This window comes from Lepus europaeus, chromosome 16 (assembly GCF_033115175.1).
Source record: "Lepus europaeus isolate LE1 chromosome 16, mLepTim1.pri, whole genome shotgun sequence".
NCBI lineage: Eukaryota > Metazoa > Chordata > Mammalia > Lagomorpha > Leporidae > Lepus > Lepus europaeus.
In genome coordinates this window covers 51153589-51177410 of record NC_084842.1, presented here as the reverse complement: position 1 = coordinate 51177410, position 23822 = coordinate 51153589, and the positions used below count along the sequence as shown (strand labels likewise).

The window sequence follows — 23822 nt, the reverse complement described above, 5'->3', positions numbered from 1 at the left end:
CCCTACTAATTTGTCTGGGGAAACAGCAGCAGATGCCCAAGTATCTGGGCCCCTGCACCCACGTGAGATACTTGGATGGAATTCCAGGCTCATGGCTTCATCCTGGTCCAGCCTCGGCCATTGTGGCCATTTGGGAAATGAACCAGCAAACAAAAGATCTCTGTCTCTGTCTCTTTCTGCTTCTCTAACTCTGCCTTTCAAATAAACAGATCTTAAAAAATAAAATAATAAACAGCTGTATGGGCCTGAACTAGGTAATGATGGTTTGCAGGGAGAGGGAGGGCAGATTTAAATTTAATGAATAAAATTTAGGAGGCCTTGGATGGCAATTAGATTGTTACTTTTAAAAGTTGATGTTCTTGTCAACATGCAGAAATAAAGAGTGCGTGTTCAGTGGGTTGTCTGACAAGGGCAAGGTAGGGAGCAATAGTAAATGACGACACTCATGTCATATTCATGGCATTCCTGCTCCCAGAATTCTGACATACATGGTGACTGGGAAAACTGTAGTGCTACCAACTAAGAAAGAGAAAACAGGAGAAGAAATAAGTTATCTTTCAATGTAAGTTTGATGTATCTTTAGGCCAGCAAGAGAGAAACTCACTGAAGCTGGTTATACAAGTTTGAAATTTGAGAGAAGAATCACAAAAGGGCAAAGGTTGTGCTCAGATAAAAATGAACTCCTTTGGTAAAGACCTGCTGTGTAATTCGACTGGCGCTGTGGCTCACTTGGATAATCTTCCGCCTGAGGCGCCGGCACACCAGGTTCTAGTCCTGGTTGGGGCGCTGGATTCTGTCCTGGTTGCTCCTCTTCCAGTCCAGCTCTCTGCTGTGACCCAGGAAGGCAGTGGAGGATGGCCCAGGTCCTTGTGCCCTGCACCCACATGGGAGACCAGGAGGAAGCACCTGGCTCCTGGCTTTGGATTGGCACAGCATAGCACAGCCGTAGCAGCCATTTGGGGAGTGAACCAACAGAAAGAAGACCTTTCTCTCTGTCTCTTTCTCACTGTCTAACTCTGCCTGTCAAAAGAAAAAAGAAAAAAAAAAAAAAGACCTGCTGTGTAATTCACTAATGTGAAGCAGGAGCCATCTCATTATTCTGGTATTTATTTTTCTTAAAGCAAATGATCCTTTGGTAAAGTGCAAAACACAAAGGAATGAGATTCAGAATAATGGATTTGGCACAAACAACATAACAAAAATGATCCTAACACTTTTAAGACGAAAACCAGATTAAAAACTAAAACTTAACAAATGAGAAGTTTTCTAAATTCTAAAAATATATACTGAGTTACATTACCTTATTTCCTATTTAAAAATAAAATTCTATCTCGAATAGCTTAAATGAGGACCTATGGCAACAGGAAACTTAAGGTAAGTCTCAATCTTAAATTCCAAAAAAGAAGAAACCTCAGAACCCTTCAGTTACTTTTTAATCACCTTTTACCTGGCTCAGCTGGACTTCCTAGCAAAATTTCCTAATTTTAATTACTTAGCATATATGGTAAATTCCTTAGAGACCTACTTAACACTCATGAGAATCCCATCAGCATAGGCCACTACCTAATCACCAAGGTCGAGAATGGAGGAAAAGACACAAATTCCATAATTCACTGTCTGCAGTCTTGACTAACTCTCATGCTCTATGAATTGCCATTATTCCAACTCATGCTAAAACCCTGCTATGATTCTATTCTGCTGTACCAGCAGAATTGTGGCACTGCTGGCCTTACTCTTCTCAAGGAAGCACAACACAATAAGCAAGGAACACATGAGTAGGGAGAAGCAAAGCAAGACCAACTGAGTAAAAATAAGAGGTCATTTTTAAAAAATGACAAGAAAAGAGAAGGAGCTATGGTAGAAAATCTCTAGTAATCAAGCTCACAAAAATACACCAGACACAGCAAACAGATGTACAGCACACAGTGTACCTATAGATTCATTTCACCTTAACAACTCTAGAGAATTTAATAACATTATGTCCATTTTACAAAAAAGAAACTGAGACCCTAAAAAGTTAAATAGTATGTCAAACATCATGCAGCCAAGTAAGAGACAAGATTCAGACTTATGAATCAATGTTCTCAACCACTGTACATACTGCATTTCTCCATAGATAGGTACAGAGTGCTAGTCCAATCTCTCAGAATTTTTCTAGTTTTACATAGAAAATGCTGCTATTCTAGTAACAGTTCAACATTTATTTTTTTATTTGACAGAGTTAGACAGTGAGAGCGAGACAGAGAGAAAGGTCTTCCTTCCATTGGTTCATCCCCCAAATGGCCGCCATGGCGGAGCTACGCCAATCCGAAGCCAGGAGCCAGGTGCTTCCCCTCAGTCTCCCATGAAGGTGCAGGTGCCCAAGCACTTGGGCCATCCTCCACTGTCTTCCCATGCCACAGCAGAGAGCTGGACGGGAAGAGGAGCAACTGAGACTAGAACCCGGTCCCCATATGGGATGCCAGTGCTACAGGCAGAGGATTAACCTACTGTGCCATAGTGCCGGCCCCCAAATGTTTAAACCTAGCTCTACCATTTACTAACTGTTCAAGTCTAGGAAAGTCACTTCTCTCTAGAGTTGTTTCCTACAAATTTTCTAAGTTTTCCTCTAGTTCTAACAGGATCCTAATCTGAAAAAAAGAACTGAGCAAGAGTATAAACACATATTAAGTGTTATATTAAGCATATAAGTAATATGGTGAGTATCTACAAATACATCAGCAAATGTTAATAATACATGCAAAAATGTAAAAATCACTACAAAGCTTAAACTGCAAAAAGTTTAAGAATCCCTGTATTTACATTTAAAATAATCTATTTTCACAACTTCAAGACATATTTAACATGATGAAAAAGAGGGAAAGAAATGCAGACTAGATTGAAAAGAGCATCCAAAGTCCTCCAGACTCATCACATCACCGTCAGGGACGATGCGCCCCAGCGGTCTCTCAGAGGCTTTGCAGCCCTCTCCTAGCCTTCCCCGCAAGTGCACAGCAAATGCAGAAGAACTTCAAGGGCTGTAAAAGACTCCCTGCCATTCTATTTTCTTTTGAAAAGATTAAACATGTAACTCACATAGCAATGTATAAAAATTCAACTCTACAACAAAAAATGCCTTTTCTTACGATGCAATAGCTATCCCATGTGGAGTAAAAGTGTTGTCAAAAAGTGTCAAAAAATACACTTTCATTGATGTCAAAATTTAAAAGATCAGTACCTGTCTGAGTAGTGTATGTTATAAATGTATTAGCAACTATTTTCCCCTTTTTTCCTTCAAAATCTTCATCTCCTTCTTCTTCAGATGAGGAACTAATATGTTCTTGAACAAGTTTTTTGGCTGCAGCTTGATTAGCCTTCTTGATTTCTTCAAACTTCTTCTGAGACATTAGCTCTATTTGCAAGAAAAACAAACAGTTTGATTTCTGCAAAACAATCTCTCACAAAGCAAAAAATGTTGTACTAATATACCGTGTAAACAAATATTTGAAAGTCATCTTGGGAGCATTCTACCTTACTATACTCCACAAAAAAGTATCTCCAAATTTCTTACTGCACAACTAAAGGGAATACCACAAGAAAAGCTTTCATTTGTGTTATCCTGTTAAATGCAGTGAACTGCTACACAAAGAGTGACTAACAAATCTGGAAAATATATAAAGGAATGAGAGGTAACAAAAACTGCAAAATAAGGACATTAACAAAAATTAGAACAGGTGTTTTATGAGATCTTGCACACAGTGATTTTGAAGAGGTGAGAACACACCTACTGGGAGCACATCAGAATTGGGGACTAGATGCTGCTTCAACTTCTTGTGAACCACAGCCCAACCTATCCATAGAGTTCACACAGACACTATCCCCTGCATACCAACTATATTTATAATCTGCTTCCTATAAAGCTCAATAACTTTTGCCTTTATGGTGGGCTTTGTGACGTTTTTGTGGTGACAAGTACTAAATTTCTTTAGCATTAATCTGTACAAAATGCTAACATGGAAAACATGCTTCTTACACATTGATTCCAAAAAACATCAGCCAAATTTTGGATTTGTTCTTTCTCCATTCTCTTTAGTACTGTCTGTACTTGTCTCATTTTGTTATTTGGTTAAAGAATAATGCAGAACAGTGAGACTTCCCACTTCTTGAGAGCACGGACCATAGGAATTTTCTTCAAGCATTAAGTGTTAATAATCTCTTAAGGACAGCAACCAATTTAAGGAAGGAAAGGAACCTACTGAATTGGTGTGAATTTATTAGCGCCCAAACTGAAATTAAAATTAGCTTAAACTACTAATTTAAAATCCACTTTATATTAAAACTGAGGAACCACTACCAAGATAACTCTCTTACTGTAGGTAGTATATTTGTACTTAAAGACATTTTATGTTGGGGCCAGTGTTGAGGTGTAGCAGGTAATATGCTGCCTGTGATGCTGACATCCTATGTGGGCGCCATTTCCAATCCTGCTCCCTGCTAATGGCCAGGAAAAAGCAACAGCAGATGACCCAAGTGTTTGGGCCCCTGCCACCCACAGGGGAGACCTGGGTGAAGCTCCTAGCTTTGGCCTGGCCAGCACTGGCTATTGCAGCCATCTGAGGAGTGAACCAGTGGATGGAAGCTCGCTCTCTCTCATCTTTCCCTCTCTCTCTCCAATTCTCACTTTCAAAATAAATAAATAAATCTCTTTATATTTTATGTCCCTCATTAAACATTTTCTTTGTCTTAATGTAACCAGTTTGGTTGGGCATTAACAACCAAAACTGGTTGATTATTTCAAGTAAAATTAGAAGGAAATGTTTACAGCGCTTAGATAGGAATCTCTGAGTATTAGAGGAAAGGTAGTATCTATAATACACGTGACTCAAAACTTGAACAAGAAGAGAGAATAGGCCGGCGCCGCGGCTCACTAGGCTAATCCTCCGCCTTGCGGCGCCGGCACACCGGGTTCTAGTCCCGGTTGGGGCACCGATCCTGTCCCGGTTGCCCCTCTTCCAGGCCAGCTCTCTGCTGTGGCCAGGGAGTGCAGTGGAGGATGGCCCAAGTCCTTGGGCCCTGCACCCCATGGGAGACCAGGAGAAGCACCTGGCTCCTGCCATCGGATCAGCGCAGTGCGCCGGCCGCAGCGCGCTACCGCGGCGGCCATTGGAGGGTGAACCAACGGCAAAAGGAAGACCTTTCTCTCTGTCTCTCTCTCACTGTCCACTCTGCCTGTCAAAAATAAAAAATAAAAATAAAAAATTTAAAAAAAAAAAAAAAGAGAGAATAAATTCCATTAATCTACGGAAAATTAGTACTTAAAGATATGCAAGAAAAAAGGTGGAAAGAAAATAATGAAAATATTTATAACGTGATAAATGTATTTATCCGTGCTCTCAAGAAGTGGGAAGTCTCACTGAAAATATTCTGTTTTGCATTATTCCTTAACCAAATAACAAAATGAGACAAGTAGAGACAGTACTAAAGAGAACAGAGGAAGAACAAATCCAAAACTTGGCTGATGTTTTTTGGAATCAATTTGTAAGAAGCACGTTTTCCATGTTAACATTTTGTACAGATTAATATTAAAGAAATAGATTATTTGTCGCCATAAAAATGTCACAACGCCCACCACACAAGCCAAGAAAATACATCTAACTTTAAAAAGGCCTAAAAGAAAACTCACTTAGAAGTACAATTCTGCTCACCTCCCTAAAAAACTATTCTGAGACATACATTCCAAATACAAAAACACTTCAGAGCTGTGTGTAAGCGTTCTCACCAGATACATCCAGGAAAGGACAGTTAGGTGGGCCAACAGGACCCACAGCGGAGGAAGGCACCACCTGTGCAAGTACCCTCCAGGTACAAACAATACGGGAAGACAGTCTGGGAAAGCTGGCAAAGGACAACTGGTCCCAGAAGCAGTGCCCGACCCACTCAGAAGGGCATTTCTGCGACTCCAGCAAGGTGACCGTGGTCACGCACAAAGGTGTTAACACCACAAAATTTTACTTAACCAAAAAAAGTTGTTCGCCAGATTTTCCTGAGATTTTTTTTCAAACACAAGCAATCGCTGGCAACCAATTCGGATTTAAAGCACTCTGTTCACCAAAGGACACCATGAACTAATAACCCAGATCGGGGGGCCACAGCGTACTACTTAGGGGAGGCAAAGGAGAGGGGCAGAGTAATAAAAAGAGTAGCACGCCAACCACGATGAAGGTGAGGCTCTGCCCAGGACACCGAAATAAAGCGGCTGCCTCCAAGGTTACACACTCCCCAAGCAAGAGAAGGGCCCGACTCGGGCCAAGGGCCAGGGGCGACACCCGGGTGAGCTGGGGGACGGGCGCCGTTCTCACCGCCGGCCGCCGAAGTCTGCGGCGCCTCCGACCCCGCGGGGCTGTGCCTGCTACCTGCCGCCGCTCCTCCCGGGCTGCAGCCCGAATGGACGGCGCCCACCGACCCCTTCTCGCGGCCTCCGCCGGCCCCGCGGAGAGGGACTCCATTTCCAGAGGCGGGGGCAGCACTGGCCCGTCCGCGGGCTCGGCCTCGGCCACCGGCCACCTGGCGCCAGGAAGCTTCCATCCCTGCAGAGAGAGGAGGAGGGAGAACAAGAGGATATAAGGAGCCTGAGTGCTGGGGTTACCGAGGCCGAGAGCAAAGTCGGGGTGAGGCGGGTCCCCGCAGGGCGCGGCCCTGTCCGTCCCGGAGGGCGCGTCCCGCTAAACCCCGGCTCGGGAGATGGACCGAAAAGGAAGAGGACTAGGTAGGGCTATGGACCGCGAGGGCAAGGAGCACTCAGCGCCGGAGAGGGAAAGCCGGGGAGACGGAGAGCGTCTTCTCAGCCTCAGGGCGAGCGCGGAACGACGAGAGCGGCTGACTGACCCTGCGGCTCCCGCGGGGACCAACTGCTGTAGCAGACCCCACGGAAAGCTACGTCTCCTTACGACGGCGCCCGCCCCCAGCGACTACAACTCCCAGAAGCCTGCGCTCGCAGCCCGCGGAACGCGTGGCAGCCTTGGCCGCTTCCTCATCCGGAAGAGAGCGGGCTCGCGAGTGCCTGACGCGCGTGCGCAGAGCTGGGCCGGCCTCTGGGAACTACGACTCCCGGCGTGCTCTGGGGCTCCGGAGGCGAGAACCGCCGGGAAAAGCACGCGGGGGAGAAGTGGGCGGGCCAGGAGACGCTCTGGACCCGGGGCTGGCCAGGGGGTTGTAGATGGCTTCCCTGAAGGCGTCGTAGTGTCCGAATCCGGTCAGGGTGGCCCCAGTCAGCTCTCCCCTGTGTTCAGCTGTGCCTCGGGGCTTGCGGGTGACAGGAGGATCCTCTCGGGTGGGAGGAGCGCTTCCCTCGAGGAGACTTGAGGGTCGGCAGGAGGGAAAGTGGAGGAGAGTTGTCTGAGAGAGGCTCACATGGCGAGGGAACCGGCCTTCTGAATTGTTAGAGCAGGCCGGAGATAAATCTCCAGCCGTACCTTCGAGCTGCCCCTATGGTAGGTTTTATTAAGGAAAACAGCTGAGAGCCAAGATCTAGTTTTCCAATAAACATAAATACGCAGATTTCAAGAATTCGCTTTGACGTCCGTCTGGGATTGAAAAATAAATTGATCACCGATAGGGATTAGGTAATCCTCGTACAACCCTTCAATTCACTTGGTTCCCCACATTAACTATCAGTAGCTAATACTTAAGTGGCGTTTATTAAGTGCCGTGCTCCGTTGAATGTTTTACATAATATCTATATTGGCTAATTTGGTACGAGAACCCCATTGGTTATTCTCATTTTACACCCAAGAGTTCTGAGTCCCCAAGAGGCTAAGTAACTTGCTCTTGGTCACACAGCTAAAAAGTGGCGAAGCCAGCAGTCAAGTCACCTGGTACTGGAAACCAAGCTTGTAAACTCTTACACCAGAATGCTAGACTAACTTTCTTGGCTAGAAGCTAAGAGGTGTGCAGCAACTCACTAAAGATGTATTTATTTCTTTATTTATTTATTTATTTTAAAGGCAGAGTTAGAGCGAGAGAGGGAGAGAGAGAGAATGAATGAATATTTCATCCACTGATTCACTCCCCAAGAAGCGAAAAGCGCTGGGTGCTGGCCTCAGAGACAGCAGCATAACCTGCTGTGCCGGGACGCTGGCCCCAGTAGTCAATCCGAAGTTGTATATGCACTATTGCTTTAAAGATTGGAAAGTTTACACCGTCGGAAGTTGGTTTTTTCCTACACTGGCGTTTTGAGATGCGGGAAATGAGCTGTAACAGTCTGTGAGAGAATGCAATGATCGTCACTGAGCAATGGCCAGGATACTGAGTGACTACTGATAAGGAAGACCCTGTTCAGAACCAAGTCATATGTCAAAGATCTGAGCTAATGTATTGCCAAAATGTCCATGTCAAACTTTCTTGAGAACCAATTTTTCCCATTTTCTTGAAGCCCAGCATTCATTAAAATGCTTTGTATACGGCAGCATGATTCAAGTTTTTTCTTTTATTCATCTAGTGTTCGCCACAACCCATAAAATATTAATTGTCATTGAAACCATTTGTAAAATTGGAAATAAAGGCATAGAGAATTTTCTTAGTCACCATCCTAGCAGAGCCAGGATTGCATAGGGCACTGTGACTCCTGGCCCATATGCTTCCCCACCATGCTATGTGATGATGCTGTAAATGTGTCTAATGTTTCCCTAGAAATTCCAGAGGGCTTATCTAATCAGAATTTTCCCCTCTCAAATTACACATGACAATTGATAATCATAAAAATTACTCTGGAATCAAAAAGAATCTTAGGTGCTCTCCTGAGTGAGCAAATATTTACTACATCATCACTTAAAACTTTTCCAGAGGACAGCCGGTATATATCATAATGCGGAAGCATATGTATATTGAGAATACATTTTCAAAATCTACCATTGCTGTTATTCTTACTTTCAAATATCTGATAACATGTGTGAGAATCAAAGGTCCTTTGTGAACTAAAGACCACAAAATATAGTTTTGCATTTATAATGTAATTTATTTTAAAATTACAAGAATAGCTAAGGACAAAAATACCAAATTTGACAAAGAAGTGGAGCAAGGGGAAATTGGTTCAAACACTTCTTAGAATGTTAGACAGTAGCTACTAAAAACGTGTACAAGATCACTGTGACGAAATTCCACTTTTGGATATATACCCAAAGGAAATGAATGCATAGCTCCACAAAAAACTCATGTTCATAGAAGGTGTATTAATAAGTGTCAAAAACTAGAAATATCTCTAATGCAATCAAAAGGAAAATAGAAAATTAAATTGTGATATGTTCTTATAATAGAGTATTATGCAAAATGGATGAAACTCAGACATAGCATGTTAAAGAACAGAAGCCAGAAACAACAAACCTTGTGTTTCTGTTTGTATGAAGTTCTTGAACAAGCACTAGAAGCCACATTAGTACTTACATCTGGTAAGGTAGGAGAATTTTTAATGGTAATGAAAAATCAAGTGAACTCCTGCATGGTAGAAATATTCTATCTTGATCTGAATCATACCTTCACTGGTATGTGCATATGTAAAAACTCAACAAATAATACATTTATTATGATTTCACAATTTGCTGTATGTATATTACATCTCAATTTTTAAAAATAATTCTAAAATATTCTAAAATAATTCTAAAATGCAGAAAAATATAAAATATCAAATACTCCTGTTGTCCAGACATTTGAACAATGTGATTTAATTGTATTAAACATACTGTCCTGATATGGATTGTTTTTGCCACAGTATGCATACAAAACCTCCCAAATACATTTATCCTTGACAAGTACACCTATAGGCAAACACTATACCACTTACCAGTTTATTGCCTCTCCACTCTAATTCACACTTACACCAGCATGCTCCGTGGTCATGGGCCCAGACCACTCCACTGAGAGCAAGATGTTTCGTTTCCTCAATGGAGGGCGCTAGAGAGACACTACCAGAGGGCAGGAGCTTTCGCGGTGGCCCAAGTTGAGTCAGCAACTCCACAACCTCCTGCTTGGGGATGGCCTTCCCGAGGAGCCTTCTCATTTAGCAGTTGGCCTCGAAGACCCCCTTCTCACATCCACGCCCTGGGCAGCCACTCAATTTGCTGCTGACGTTGATCACCCCACCACCCTCCCCATGAACCTGACCCTGCTCCCACTGTAGACCCGGACACAGCTCATCTGTACCTGAGCCCATACTCTCTGCACACCCATCTGTGGGTCAGCAGCCCCCTGCTTTGCATGTCCGCACTCCAACAAGGTCTGCAGCCCAGCTCTGGTCAGAACACCAGGAAGCCTCTGTGCCAAACTACACCTTCTCAATGACACCTGACCTTTAGCCTTGGGAAGGGGGCAATCTGTCCTTCCTTGGGTAGCTGCCTAGAATATTTTGTACAGTTTCCTTAGAATCATGCTTTCATCAAAGTTTAGTTATTTTTTATCTTAGACTTATCCTGCTGTAGGGTTTCTATTCCTGAGTGGCCCTGGGCTAATACGTGCACTGCATAAATCTTACATCAATTTTACCATGAAATATTGATATGATGCAAGCAGACAGTGAGGGGGAGGGGGAATCATGAGGAGTAAAAAGATTAAATACATAGTGTAAATTTACCCTGAAAAATAACTCAAAAAGCTATCCTGCAATAGGCTGGGCAGAGAACGAGAAAAATTAAATTGATTGATTGATTGATTTTCCCAGCCAGACTACAGTGCATACAACTTCAAAAACTGAATCCTGTTTTGCTATGCTTAGGAATATTCAGAACTGAATAACAATGTGTGATGTGAATTTCATGTGAATAATTTAGCAAAACTGAGTTATCATTTTACATTTTCCAGAGAAAACTTCATGGCAGATAGAAAAAGCAAACATCCGTGCGTATTTACTGTCACTACTTTTCAAATATTCAGTGAAATGACCCACCAATCAAAAAGTGACTGAGTGTGACAGCTATCAACACTTTCAGACAGTAGACATAAATACTTAGAGGGAGGAAGGTTCACTGTGAGTAAAATGCAAGGGTGAGGATGAAGAGGTTGTCGGATGCTGAAAACAGAATTATTAAGGGATGGGCAAGATTTGAATAGGTTGGAAAAAAGAATTCTGAATGGTATAGATAGCATGAGCCAAATGGTAAAAGTGAAAATAAGTGTAGCATGTGCTTGTACTAGAAAGGAAAAAAAAGATATGGAACCCCCAAGGCAAATGTGATATAATAACCTGGGTTACAAAAGATCTTGAAAACAGAAGTGGGAAAATTCGTCTCAATACTGACAGTAAGTAACCACTAGGAGTTTCAAGACAGGGTAAGTGGCAACTAAAAAGCAATGGTTCTCAGAAAAAACAGTGTAGAAATAATATGACAAGGTGGGAAGGATCTCACAGTAGAATGGCCTCCTAGAATTAAAATTGTACAAAGTATGACTCTCAGATTACAAACTCAGATGTGCAGGTAATCACATTTCAGGAGTCAAAGTCTCAGTCAACTTAAGCTGAGTTTTATTCCCTAGGATAGATTGGGAAATTCACTTGTTTATCAATTCATTCAATAAATATTTATTGAGACTCATAATGTCTCGGGCATTCTCCAGGCACTGGAAATATGCTGTTTAATGAAATAAAGTATCTGTCCTCATGGAACGTAGGCTTTAGTGGAGGAATCAGGTTACAAGCAAGTAGTGTGGGAGATCAGAGGTCTGAATGAAGGAGCAACACGAGTCACTGGGTTGGGGGGGATTTCCCAACAGGACCCAGAAGAGGGAACATAGTTGGTATAGTGAAGGAGGCCAATGTGATGAAAAGAGAACGAGCGTGCAGAAGAGAGGAGGGAAATTAAATCAAAGAAATCATCCGGGGCTTTTTAATGTAGGGTTATGGAGAGAGGAATTAAGCTTTAATTTTAAGCAAGCTGTGGAAAGAAAGAGACATGAACTGATTTTCTGATTCAATAATCACAGTGGCTGCGATGTGGGATTATAAAATCCAAGCTGAGGCCGCTGCAGTAATCCAGGTGAAGGGTGGGGTTTTAGACCAGCGTTGGGAAGGGTGAATTACGGCCAGGTTCCGAACACATTTTAAAGATTAAGCAGATGACATCTTCTGACCGATTAGGTAAAGAGCCAAGAAAAGATGACTCCAAGTTTTTCAGCTGAGAAGCTGAGTCAGTGGTGACAGCCTTTACTGTGAAAGAAAATACTGGCGAAGAAGTAGATGTGAGAAGAAAGTCATTAGTTCTGGGGCCAGAGCTGTGGCATGGCGGGTGGGGCCGCCCTGACAAGAAGTTTCAGTATAGTGACAGTAGAAAAAGGTAGCTCTGGCAAACTCAATGAAGAAGAATCAGGGAGGAATTCTACTAGGACAAATTCTTCAACAGTGTTTTACAGGAAAGGAGAGCAGAAAAGCAGGACATCAGCAGGAAACTGAAACAGGGTCAAACAGCTGGTGTTCCTTTAAGATTGGAGCCAGCGCACACCCACGGCGGGTTATCCCACAGAGACGGAAAGAATGGTAACACGTGGGGATGGGAGAAATCAGTGCAAGAGCAAAATTCTTGAATCCAAGAGATGGTCTGGGAACTTGGAAGATGCAGACCACAGAAAGGAACTTGTAGAAATTGTCCATTGCAGCATGCTTACCCCATCCTGATGCAACCGGGCAAGTCCCTGATGTAGGGGCTCTAGTTTTCCCCAGATCCAATGAGATGCCCTGGAGAAGGCCCTCTGGCTGCTGTCTGTAGAGTGCAGAGCCACACGATCTCACGGTTCCTTTAGGTCTACTGGCTCTTTATGCAAGGCCGTGTTTGAGAATCTTTTGCAAACTGAGAAAACCAGGGCAGGAATCCAGCCTTCGCAGTGTCCTTGGCTATATCCCTGGGGTGCTGCCCTGGAACACTAAAGGAACCAACAGAGATTTCCTTCCTCCAAACCCCGAGTAAAAGTATAAGAGAAATATCTGTCTCCTTGCCTTAGTAACAGAATCCCTGGAATTACCTGGATGTGTCTACCACATAATGGATGGGTTATATGCCCCATTATAAAAATCATTTTGTTCCAGCTTCTCTTGCTGTTAGTTGCGGCCACCCAAGTAAATGTTTTTCCATAGATTATAAATGAAAGTGGGTATGACTTCTGAAAGGTGGTCTGAGAAGGGGGAAGAATGCCTCGCCTCCTGCAACCTCTTTCCTAATGTCTAAAATGTGAATGGGATGACAGGAGCTGAATTAGCCATCACAGACCAGGAAGTGGCCTTGGGGATGGAGGCCAGACATGTTGAAGCAACCAGATAGAAGAACCTTCTATTCCTGAAGATTTCATCAAGAGAAATGTCACGGCAGTCCTCACCTGCCTACCTCTGGACTGTACCTGAGAAATAAATACAAAATCTCTCATGTTGGGGCAGGTGCTGTGGCACAGCAGGTATGCTGCCTGTGGTGCCAGCATCCCATATGGGTATAGATTCAACACCTGGTTGCTCCATTTCTGATCCAGCTCCTTGCTAATGTGCCTGGGAAAGCAGCAGATAATGGTCCAAGTGCTTGGCCCCTGCACCTACATGGGAGACCCAGAAGAAGCTCCTGGTTTCTGGCTTCATCCTGGCCCAGCCTAGGCTGTTGCTACCATTTGGGGAGTGAACCAGGCAGTGAAAGATTCTCTCTCTCTCTCTGCCTCCGCCTCTCCCTATCTGTAACTCTGCCTTTCAAATAAATAAATAAATCTTTAGAAAAAACTATCATATTTAAACCATAATTCTTGATTTTCACTATCTACTGTTATTTTGGATTGTGAACCAATACAATATCCAAATAACCTAGTTTTGAAGAGGAAAGGAAGTTGATAATTAAATTTCAATAAATTTTGTAATATAGACCTATAATTAAGTTACATTAAAAGAAAAACAAAATTATTCTATAGAAAATGAGATTGCTGTCAGAGAATAGCTAGCTACTCTCTGCTAACAGACAACAGAAAGAGTTGATAAATGTTCACTTCTTTGACGCTTTCTGTCCTGTCCATTCTGACGGATGCTCTACCCCAATAAACCTTGCTACCTTGCTTACCACTGGGAAAAAAATAGTATACATACATGTCATTTTGTCAGGTATTAATCAGGTGAACTCAGCAGTAGTTAACATAACCTCTGAAGATCTTTTCCAGGCTTATTTCTAGTTTGCTCTACTGAGTTTACTTTTGCAGGGTTTGCATCATAACTACGATGCTAGAAACATGAGAGACCTAAGATGGACTGGCAGTGCCCCCAAACAGTGCCTAACATTCCTAAAGTTATTAGAGGCATTCTTTTCCACAACTAATGTGCTCTCCTCTGGAAGAAATCCTAGTTCTGGGTAAACTCGATGACCTTGTAAATATGTTTTCCATTCATCTGTGATCTAATAAAGGAGTATTGCTCTGAACACGTTGAAAGGCAATCTTCAAAAAGCTAGAAAAGAAACCTCTGTAAATGAGGCTGACATTCAGATATCACCTTAGAAAAACAGAACAAGCTAGGAGCAAGATAATTCAGTAGTAGGTTATAGCATCAAGAAATAGTGAGGCCGGTGTCGTGGTGCACTAGGTTAATCCTCCACCTGCGGCGCCAGCATCCCATATGGGCACCAGTTCTAGTCCCGGCCACTCCTCTTCCAGTCCAGCTCTCTGGTGTGGCCTGGGATAGCAGTGGAGGATGGCCCAAGTGCTTGGGCCCTGCACCCGCATGGGAGACCTGCAGGAAGCTCCTGGCTCCTGGCCATTTGGGGAGCGAACCAATGGAAGGAAGACCTTTCTCTCTCTCTCTCTCTCTCTCTCTCTCTCTCTCTCACTGTCTGTAACTCTACCTGTCAAATAAATAAATAAAATCTTTTTAAAAATAGTAGGCAATTACTTCAAATAAGGTGTGTTTCATTCCTAGTGCCAGCACTGTGATCAACTATCATCCTCATGTTAATATGAAAACACTTCTAGAAACCCTACTGTTGTGCATTATCCACTCCTCTCCCATGTTACATAACTTTTCTCATCTCCTGTATGGGTTAAATTGAATTATTTTTTCCTAGGCAATTTTACTTTCTGTTCTCTGGAAGGGTGTTTTTTTTTTAATTGCTTATATTACCCCTATTAATTAATCATGTAATCAATTTAGTGGTTTGAAGCACTTTTCTTTAATCAAAATAAAATTGAAGGAAAAAAAATAGAAAGTTCCCTAGGACACGACATGTTATAAAAGAAAGAATTCTTTTGTGAAGGGCTTGTTACAGCTGTGTGTTTTCTGCGTTTTTACTGTGGGTCCTAATTCAGGAAGTTGGAATGAGACTGCCCTAGGGAGAGTTCCTCTTGTCATGTTTTCAGTCCTCAGAATCATTTAGGCCCTGGTAAGGACAGCTTTCCCGGAGTTTCTTTCTTTTTTTTTTTTTTAAACTTTTATTTAATGAATATAAATTTCCAGTGTACAGCTTATGGATTATAATGGCTTCCCCCTCCCATATCACAGTATCCACTGTGTCTCCCCCAACTGCAGCATACACTAGGCAGAGTCCCAACAGTAAAGCAAATTTCGGAGTACATGGATCACTCTATGTGTAGCCCCCAATTTGACTTCTGTACTAGATGAGTTTTCCGGTCTCTCTTTTTTTAAAAAAAGATTGATTTATTTATTTGAAAATCAGTTACAGAGAGAGGAGAGGGAGGCAGAGAGGAGAGGTCTTCCATTCGATGGTTCACTCCCCAGATGGCTGCAAATGGCAGGAACTGCGCCGATCTGAAGCCAGGACCCAGGAGCTTCCTCCAGGTCTCCCACACGGGTACAGGGGCCCAAGCACTTGGGCCATCTTCTACTGCCTTCCCAGGCCATAGTAGAGAGCTGGAAAGGAAGTGGAGCAGCTAGGTCCTGAACCAGCACCCATATGGGATGCCGGCCTTCAGGCCAGGGCGTTAACCCGCTGCGCCACAGCACCGCCCCGGGTCTCTTTCTAATATGAGATTCGGAATTCCTTTCCTTTTGGTTATCAAAGATAGATCTGGAGTTTTTCAGGTTCCAAGAGAACTTTGTAGGGGCTAGTGTTCAGGCGTAGAGGGCAAAGATGCAGCCTGCAACACTGGCATCCCATATGGGTGCTGGTTCAAGTCCCCAGTACTCTACTTTCAATCCAGCTCCCTGCTAATGGCTTGGGAAAAGCAGTGGAAGATGGCCCAAGTCGTGGGCCCCTGTACCCATGTGGGAGATCGGGAAGCAGCTTTGGCCTGGCCCAGCTCCAGTCGTTGTGGCCATCTGGGGAGTGAACAAGCAGATGGATATTCTCTCTCTGTCTCTCCCCCTCTCTCTGTAACTCTGACTTTCAAAAATAAGTAAGTCTTAGAGCAAGAGCAAGAGCAAGAGCGAGCAAGCGAGCAAGAGAGAACTTTGTAGAGGAAGGCTCAGAGATGTGGAGAACTAGTGAATGTTGTCTTTCCATTCTGTTAATAATGGTCTAAGTTTACTTGTGTTTTCCATTGGTTGGTGTTGTTTATTTTTAAGCACTTTTTTTTTTCTACAGTGTTTGCAGACTGGAGTCCCATGTCTGCTCTCCTGCTACCATGTGTTCCCTGTGGCAGCTCTATCAGCCTAGCAGGCATTCTCTAGACCCTCTGATAAAATAATATTTAAAGATCAGGAAACAAAACATATAATTTTCTAAGTTCAGGTACTCCACAATTCTCTATTTAGGCAGGAAAACGTTTTATTCCTAATGAAACCCTGTCATTTTGTGACCTTTTTGTAATTTCTCCTTGTGAAATTACAAGCTGCCAAAGACCTCATGCAGGCCTTAGCTGCATTTGATTGTTTGGAGTCACTCATTTTAGAAGAATGATTTGAATTATGCTACCCCAATTCCACTCCAGAGGAAATTATCCATAATGAATTTATGCAAGGGAGCTTTTCCCTACTGAATCTCAACCACTGATTTTAAAATCATGTCTTAAGATGCCAAGTATGGGAGGTTGGCACTGTAGCATAGTGGGTAAAGCCACCGTCTTCAGTGCCAGCATCCCATATGGGCACCAGTTCAAGTCCCAGCTGTTCAACTTCTGATCCAGCTCTCTGCCTGGGAAAGCAATGCAAGATGGTCCAAGTCCTTAGGCCCCTGCAACCACATGGGAGACCCGGAAGAAGCTCCTGGTTCCTGGCTTCAGATCGGCACAGCTCTGGCCATTGCAGCCATTTGGGGAGTGAACCAGCAGATGGAAGACCTCTCTCTCTCTCTCTCTCTCTCTCTCTCTGCCTCTCTGTGACTCTGCCTTTCAAATAAATAAATAAATCTTAAAAAAATTTAAAAAGATGTCAAGTACGACCATTGCCACCAGAGTTAATACATACAGAATATATTTAAACTATTTATTTATGATACCTGTACCTATATAAAGTGTGAAAATTCACCATCATCATATTTAGTCTCTTTCAAAGATTAAATAACAATCTTTACTAATATCCTTTTGTCTACAAGTCTAGTTACTGCTGAATTGATTATGAGGGATATTCAAAAAGTTAATGGGAAATGTGTAATAGGAAAAAACTATGCATGGATTTCAGAAAACTTTTGCATCAAAATGAACTTCTTTTCAGTCCATTTTCCACAAACATTTGGAAACCACCTCCTCTTCTTCATGGCATCCTGTTTAAGAGAGTTGTACAATTTGAGGGGAGCCATCCGTGGCAGGGTTCAGGGAGCAACTTTTCCACTCACCTTGCCCACATCCATGACGTACACTTGATTTCAAATAAGCGTTTGAAGTGGTTCATCTATGTTATGTACTTTTTTTTTTTTTTTTTTTTTTGACAGGCAGAGTGGACAATGAGAGAGAGAGACAGAGAGGAAGGTCTTCCTTTGCCGTTGGTTCGCCCTCCAATGGCCGCTGCGGCCGATGCACCGCGCTGATCTGAAGGCAGGATGCACCGCGCTGATCTGAAGGCAGGAGCCAGGTGCTTCTCCTGGTCTCCCATGGGGTGCAGGGCCCAAGCACTTGGGCCATCCTCCACTGCCTTCCTGGGCCACAGCAGAGAGCTGGCCTGGAAGAGGGGCAACCGGGACAGAACCCAGCACCCCGACCAGAACTAGAACCCGGTGTGCCGGCACCGCAGGCAGAGGATTAGCCTATTGAGCTGCGGTGCTGGCCTATGTTATGTACTTTTATAAATTTTTTATTTATGCTTAACTGTTTTCTCTAAATTGTAAAAAAAATTTCAAATTTCTTGATTAGCTTGGAGGCTTGAGGAGCAGGCCGTCTCTTGAGGTAAAAGATGGAAATGAGGCTAGGTCCACAATGCTAAATCTTAAGAGATCTATACTAATAGGGTTAGTGTCAAAATCCAAATAGTTTCTTTTTAAAAGAAGAAATACCCATTACTTCAGTTCAGTAAAAATCGATTCTTATTTTTTCATCACCAAAGGATCATGTTCTTCTTCCATCAATGAGTTGCAAATTCTCAATGGCTTTCAATATAAAAATGAAAGGAACATAATAAAAGCAAATTTTACATTGGTTTATTGTGAAATGCTTCTTTGGTAATTTTATGCATTCTGTGCTTTTGGGGCATTGTCTATTTACATCTGAATGAAGCAATAGAAATACCTGCAATGTAGACCTATTAAATATCAGCATTTTTTCACCAACTAATTAGCTGTGAGTGACTCAGAACATTTTAAAAGGAGTGAGAAAAATCACACTTCTATCCTAGAGGACTCTACAAATGATAGGCAAATGTTCATCCTTTCAATGGCTTGAGCGGCTCTAACATTTTTTCTGCAGAGTAAGCAGCAAGTCCCCTGCAGGAACTCACGGAAAGCCATGGATCTCGGTGCCTCATGATCCTGTGCTTTTCAGCATCATGACGCTTTGTGACAGACCCAGGAAGCAGGCCCTTGCTCTCTGAACTAACCCAAGTAGCTTCTTGGACCAAATCCAATTGGCTGGAGCTCAATCCAGATAAAAACAAAAATGAACCTAATTGAAAAGAAGAGAATTGGCAATCTGACAAGAAATCCAATATCAACTCTTTACAGGCCAGCATTGTCAGGCTGATGAGTAATTTTGTGGCAAATTGTTATTTTCAGAATCCCATGGGGATGCAATGGTGAAAAATGCATTCATTCACCTCTCGCCAGTCAGGAAACCCAGAGCCAGACATGAGCTGTAATTTTAGAAAGCATTGTCTCAAATTTACTCAATATGCAATCTGACTAGCTTAAAGTGGAAGCATACAGATAACAGGCATGTTATCATCAAGCAGAACCCCATAAAGCACTCAACTTGGTCCATGTAGAAGGCAATCAAATACAGTCTCAAAGCAAAGTTAACACTGAACGAAGGGTCAAAAGTTCAGGCTTTGTCAATAAACCAGCTCTTTGAATTTATACTAAACTCTGCTACCATTTCTTCTTCTATTTCTGAAGTAGTTCACATATAAACAGAATTCTATAGAGCAAGATACATGTGTCTGTACCCAGCTTTGTTAAATCTTAACGTTTGGACTCATTTGCCTCAGCTGGCTGGGTAAGTTGTCAAACAGTGCAGACAGGGGAGGTCCTGAGTATTTCCCATCCTCCCTCCCTCCTCATTGCCCTGTAACCCCCACAAAAGTAACCACTACCCTGTTTTCTGGCACCTATCATCCCCCTGGCTGTCATTAAACTTTTCCATCACAGATACAGACCAATAAGCACAGTACAAAACTGTCCTATATGTTTGCAAATTGTGTAGAGCTGATACTATGTGCACAGACCAAAGTCAGCTCAAGTGAAGAAGTAAAGATGAGAGACAAGGAAGCCAAACTGTCTGACTTTAGATAGCAGCCATGCTACTTCCTTCCAGTGGGCTTTTGAAACATTACTTAACCTCTCTGCTGCTCCATGTCCTCATCTGGTAAGCAGGGAGTGTAATAGCTCCTACCTTAGACGATGTCTTGAGGATGAATGGATTATACCTGAAGAACACCAGGGAAAGTGCCTGGCACAAATGAAGCACTATGTGTTATCAGTTACTATTGAAATGTTTTATAGTTTTCCACTGTAAAATATATTTAAATCTACTTATTCAGTCTCCTTTTGATGAGCATTTAGTTGCTTCCATTTTTTTTTTAATTATTATAACACATTCGTGAATATGTCTCCTTGTGCCTATAAGGCAGATCTTCTCCAGTGGTTACACCTAAGGACAAAACTGCTGGGTGTCAGGTCAGCCCAATCTTGGTGCTGCCAGATCTCAGCATGTTGCTCTCCAAACATGGTGGAGATTCCTACACTCACTCAGAGTTGTTTTGCTTAATTTGAATTTGTTTATTTTAGTTTTATCTGAAATATAGAAAGAGATTAAGATAGAGATCTTCTATCCACTGGTCCACTTCCCAAATGCCTGCAACAGCCAGGGATGAGCCAGGCTGAAGCCAGTGGTCTGGAACTCAATCCAGGTCACTCACGTGGGTGCCAGGGACTCAAGTACGTAATCCATCTCCCGCTGCCTCCCAGTGCATTTTCAGGAAGCTGGACTGGCAATGGAGTAACCAGGACTCAAACCAGGCACTAAAATAGGGGATGAAGCTGTCCCAGTGGTGACTTCACCAACGCACCAAACGCCTGCCAAGTCAAAATCCTTAACACTGTCCATACTCGCCAATTGTGGTGTCGCCCATCTTGTATATGAACAAGATGACCTCCAGTCTTTTGGCATTTTCCACGTTCTCTTTCCTTTCCTTTCCTTGAATTTCTCACTTCCTTCCTTCTCCTCTAGAGATCAACTAGTCCAGTGAGTATCTAACGAATTCATCTGACTCTAGAAGCCTGCTATTTGGCATTTTGTATTTTGAACAGTCTACACACATGGACTTACCATAATACCATTTCAGTAATCATAAGGAAGATTTTACTTAAAATGGCAATATCCTATTCGGGCTCACTTCCAATTCTGTTCAAGCAAATCAGCAGTTTTCAAAGTTTTTAAAGCAATGAACATTTTTTTTTAAAATGAAAATATAAATTGGCATTTAACTTAAGTGTTGTTTGCTCCTTTCCCCCATTCTTTCTTTAACATGTCTTACATGTTGGTAAAAAAAGTTTCTTGAAATTATAATTATTCCCTTGGTAAACTTCCTGAAATGCAGAATATTTAAATACTTCCATTGATCCTGTTATTTATCCATTAAAGTCACATTTTAAATTTTATTTGATCTTATGTTCATTTTACTCTGATGTATATTGATATAGTAAAGTCTCTTGGAGGTATTCACATTAGAAAAAATTACCTTTTATTGCCAAAGAGCACTATAATTTCTATGGAGAAAAATATACAGCAACCGGTGTTGAAGGTTATGATCATAGAACAACATTGACACCTACTGGTAAGAAGCTTAATTGCATAGAATTTTAAGCTAAACAAAGGAAACAGTAAAAAAAAAAAAATGTATGCAAAATCATGCAGCAATCTCTTCCTACATGACAGTACATTATAATAGAGTTGGAGAGGCAGGGTGAACCCCCATTAGACACACTGGTGAGAATAGAAGATTGGGTTTCCTTACTATTATTATTTGAAAGGCAGAGAGAGTCAGAAACAAAAGAGAGATCTCCCATCCCCTGATTCTCTCTTCTCAATTACCCACAACAGCCAGAACAGGACAGGCCAAAGCCAGGAGCCCAGAACTCAAGCTGGGTCTTCCACGAGGGTGGCAGGGACCCAAATACTTGAGCCATCACCTGCTGCCTGGAAAGGTGTGTACTAGCAGGAAGCTGGAGTGAGAAGCAGAGACAAAGCTGGGACTTCAACCCAGGCACTCCGATATTAGATGCTGGTGACCCAAGTAGCAGCTTAACCACTGTGCCAAATGCCTGTTCCCCAAAACTGGGTTTCTACTCCCTCCTGCCTGCCCCTTCAGAGCTCTCTCAGATAAACGTATTAAGGATCTTAGCTCCTCTCCTCCTTCTCTGACCTTATGCCAAGCCTGCTCTTGTCCTAATGTGTAAAGATGCCTTTTGGGCAACCAATGATAGTCTAGAACCAGCTTGGAAAATGGCTGATTTATGGATTGCTAAATGATATGATATGCCTCTTTTATATCCTCATGTACCCACGTCAACACTCTTGCTATGGGTTCCCCAAAATCACCTTTCCCCTCCTAAAAAAAAATCCCTTATAGTACTGGAACCCATGGACCTCTGCATTGCACTCCAGGTATCTAAGTTGGAACTCTCACCAGCAGCTTAGCCTGCCAGAGACCTTTACCTGCAGGAATCATGAGAAATGAACCAGCTACTCGCTCCTTACCACAAATCTTTGAACCAAGCTTCTGCCACCTATCCAATGTAGGCATCAGCAAGAGCTACAGAGCTCTGGGCCAGAGGGCAGAGAATCAGAACCCTTGTCTGCTGTGTCTCTAACCCAGATCAGACCCAAAGCACTCACTTGCCCCTGGATGCCGGGATTGAGGCTGATGCTTCCCCGGGGGCCACCCCTGAGCCAGATGCGTATCCTACACTCATTCCTCTCTTTATCAAATCTGCCTGATATGAACACCAGTAAGCCACCTGACAATGTCTTAGAGGGTTTTATATCAGGCAAGAAAGAGCACAAAGAAAAGAAACAGTACAAATGAAAGAGAATAAATACAAAGAAAAAAGGAGCACTTGTCCCAGGAAGACACCACATTACATACCACACACAACACACCACTCCTAGACTCCACCTCTATAGCAAAGAAGAAATGCTTGCTGGCTGATAGTGAATGGGTAGATAAAATGCAAAAGGAAAATATAGGACTGTAAAGACACACTGTACAGTTCAACGGGTACTCTCTGGGGCAACACAGAACAAATTATGACATTGACACACTGTTCAAGGTCTGCATAAATATATGAAATATTACATTAAGAAGCCATGTTTGCTCATGTCCTGATAAGGATATAAATCTTATATCAATAGTGACCTGTGTTAAGAAGGATTAATTTGAACCATACCTGGGTTCAGCATTAGAGTTGTGTGGCTGATTAGCAATGTCTTCACCAGCCACACACTTACCAGATAGTTCCCTATTCTTTTCTGGAACCAACCTCCCGTGACCTCTTCCTGCTTCTCAAGCTTCACTGTGGATATCAATCCCTCAGGAGTCTCACTGAAATGCAGATTCTGATGCCATCGGTCTGGGATGGAGTCTGGGATTTTGCATGTTCCAAGAGTTGCCCATGCCGGTCCACATTACGTTCAAGTCTCGTTTTCTAACATTATGACCAATTCCCTTGACAACTGCCAATAATATTACTACCTTTATTCCTTTATCTTACTGCTGGCCAGGCAGAAACAGGAGAGTAGCTACTCTAAGAATCAGAGAATCTAAAAAATGTAACCAAAAGGATTCTATACCATTTTATAATTTTTCAGTGTTCAATTTTACACACTTCAGTCTTTTTTTTTTTTGACAGGCAGAGTGGATAGTGAGAGAGAGAGACAGAGAGAAAAGTCTTCCTTTTGCTGTTAGTTCACCCTCCAATGGCCGTTGCGGCCGGCACATGGCACTGATCAAAAGGCAGGAGCCAGGTGCTTCTCCTGGTCTCCCATGCAGGTGCAGGGCCCAAGCACTTGGGCCATCCTCCACTGCACTCCCGGGCCACAGCAGAGAGCTGGCCTGGAAGAGAGGCAACCAGGACAGAATCTGGCGCCCCAACCGGGATTAGAACCCCGTGTGCTGGCGCCGCAAGGCGGAAGACTAGCCTATTGAGTCGCGGCGCCGGCCACACTTCAGTCTTTATGTGTATGTGCACAGTCATATAGTAAAGTCTGATTTATCAATTCTTGGTAAGCTGTTTCTCCCACTCTCCCTG

At 42.9% G+C, this 23822-nt stretch overlaps 1 protein-coding gene across 2 annotated transcripts in view; it reads right to left on the bottom strand.

The window, feature by feature from the left end:
- The window catches only part of NFXL1 (nuclear transcription factor, X-box binding like 1), a 56728-nt gene extending 49787 nt beyond the window's left edge, over positions 1-6941 (bottom strand). Inside the window, exons 1-3 of one of the 2 annotated variants that reach the window (XM_062213286.1) lie at positions 6865-6941; positions 6339-6566; positions 3218-3391 (exon numbers count right to left, since the gene is read on the bottom strand). In XM_062213286.1, the coding sequence (XP_062069270.1) occupies positions 3218-3391; positions 6339-6564 (400 nt within the window). In that variant the 5' untranslated portion in view covers positions 6565-6566; positions 6865-6941. Of the gene's footprint in view, positions 1-3217; positions 3392-6338 lie in introns of both variants that reach the window. The other variant, XM_062213285.1, reaches the window with a different exon arrangement.
- Between the last annotated feature and the right edge of the window lie 16881 nt (positions 6942-23822).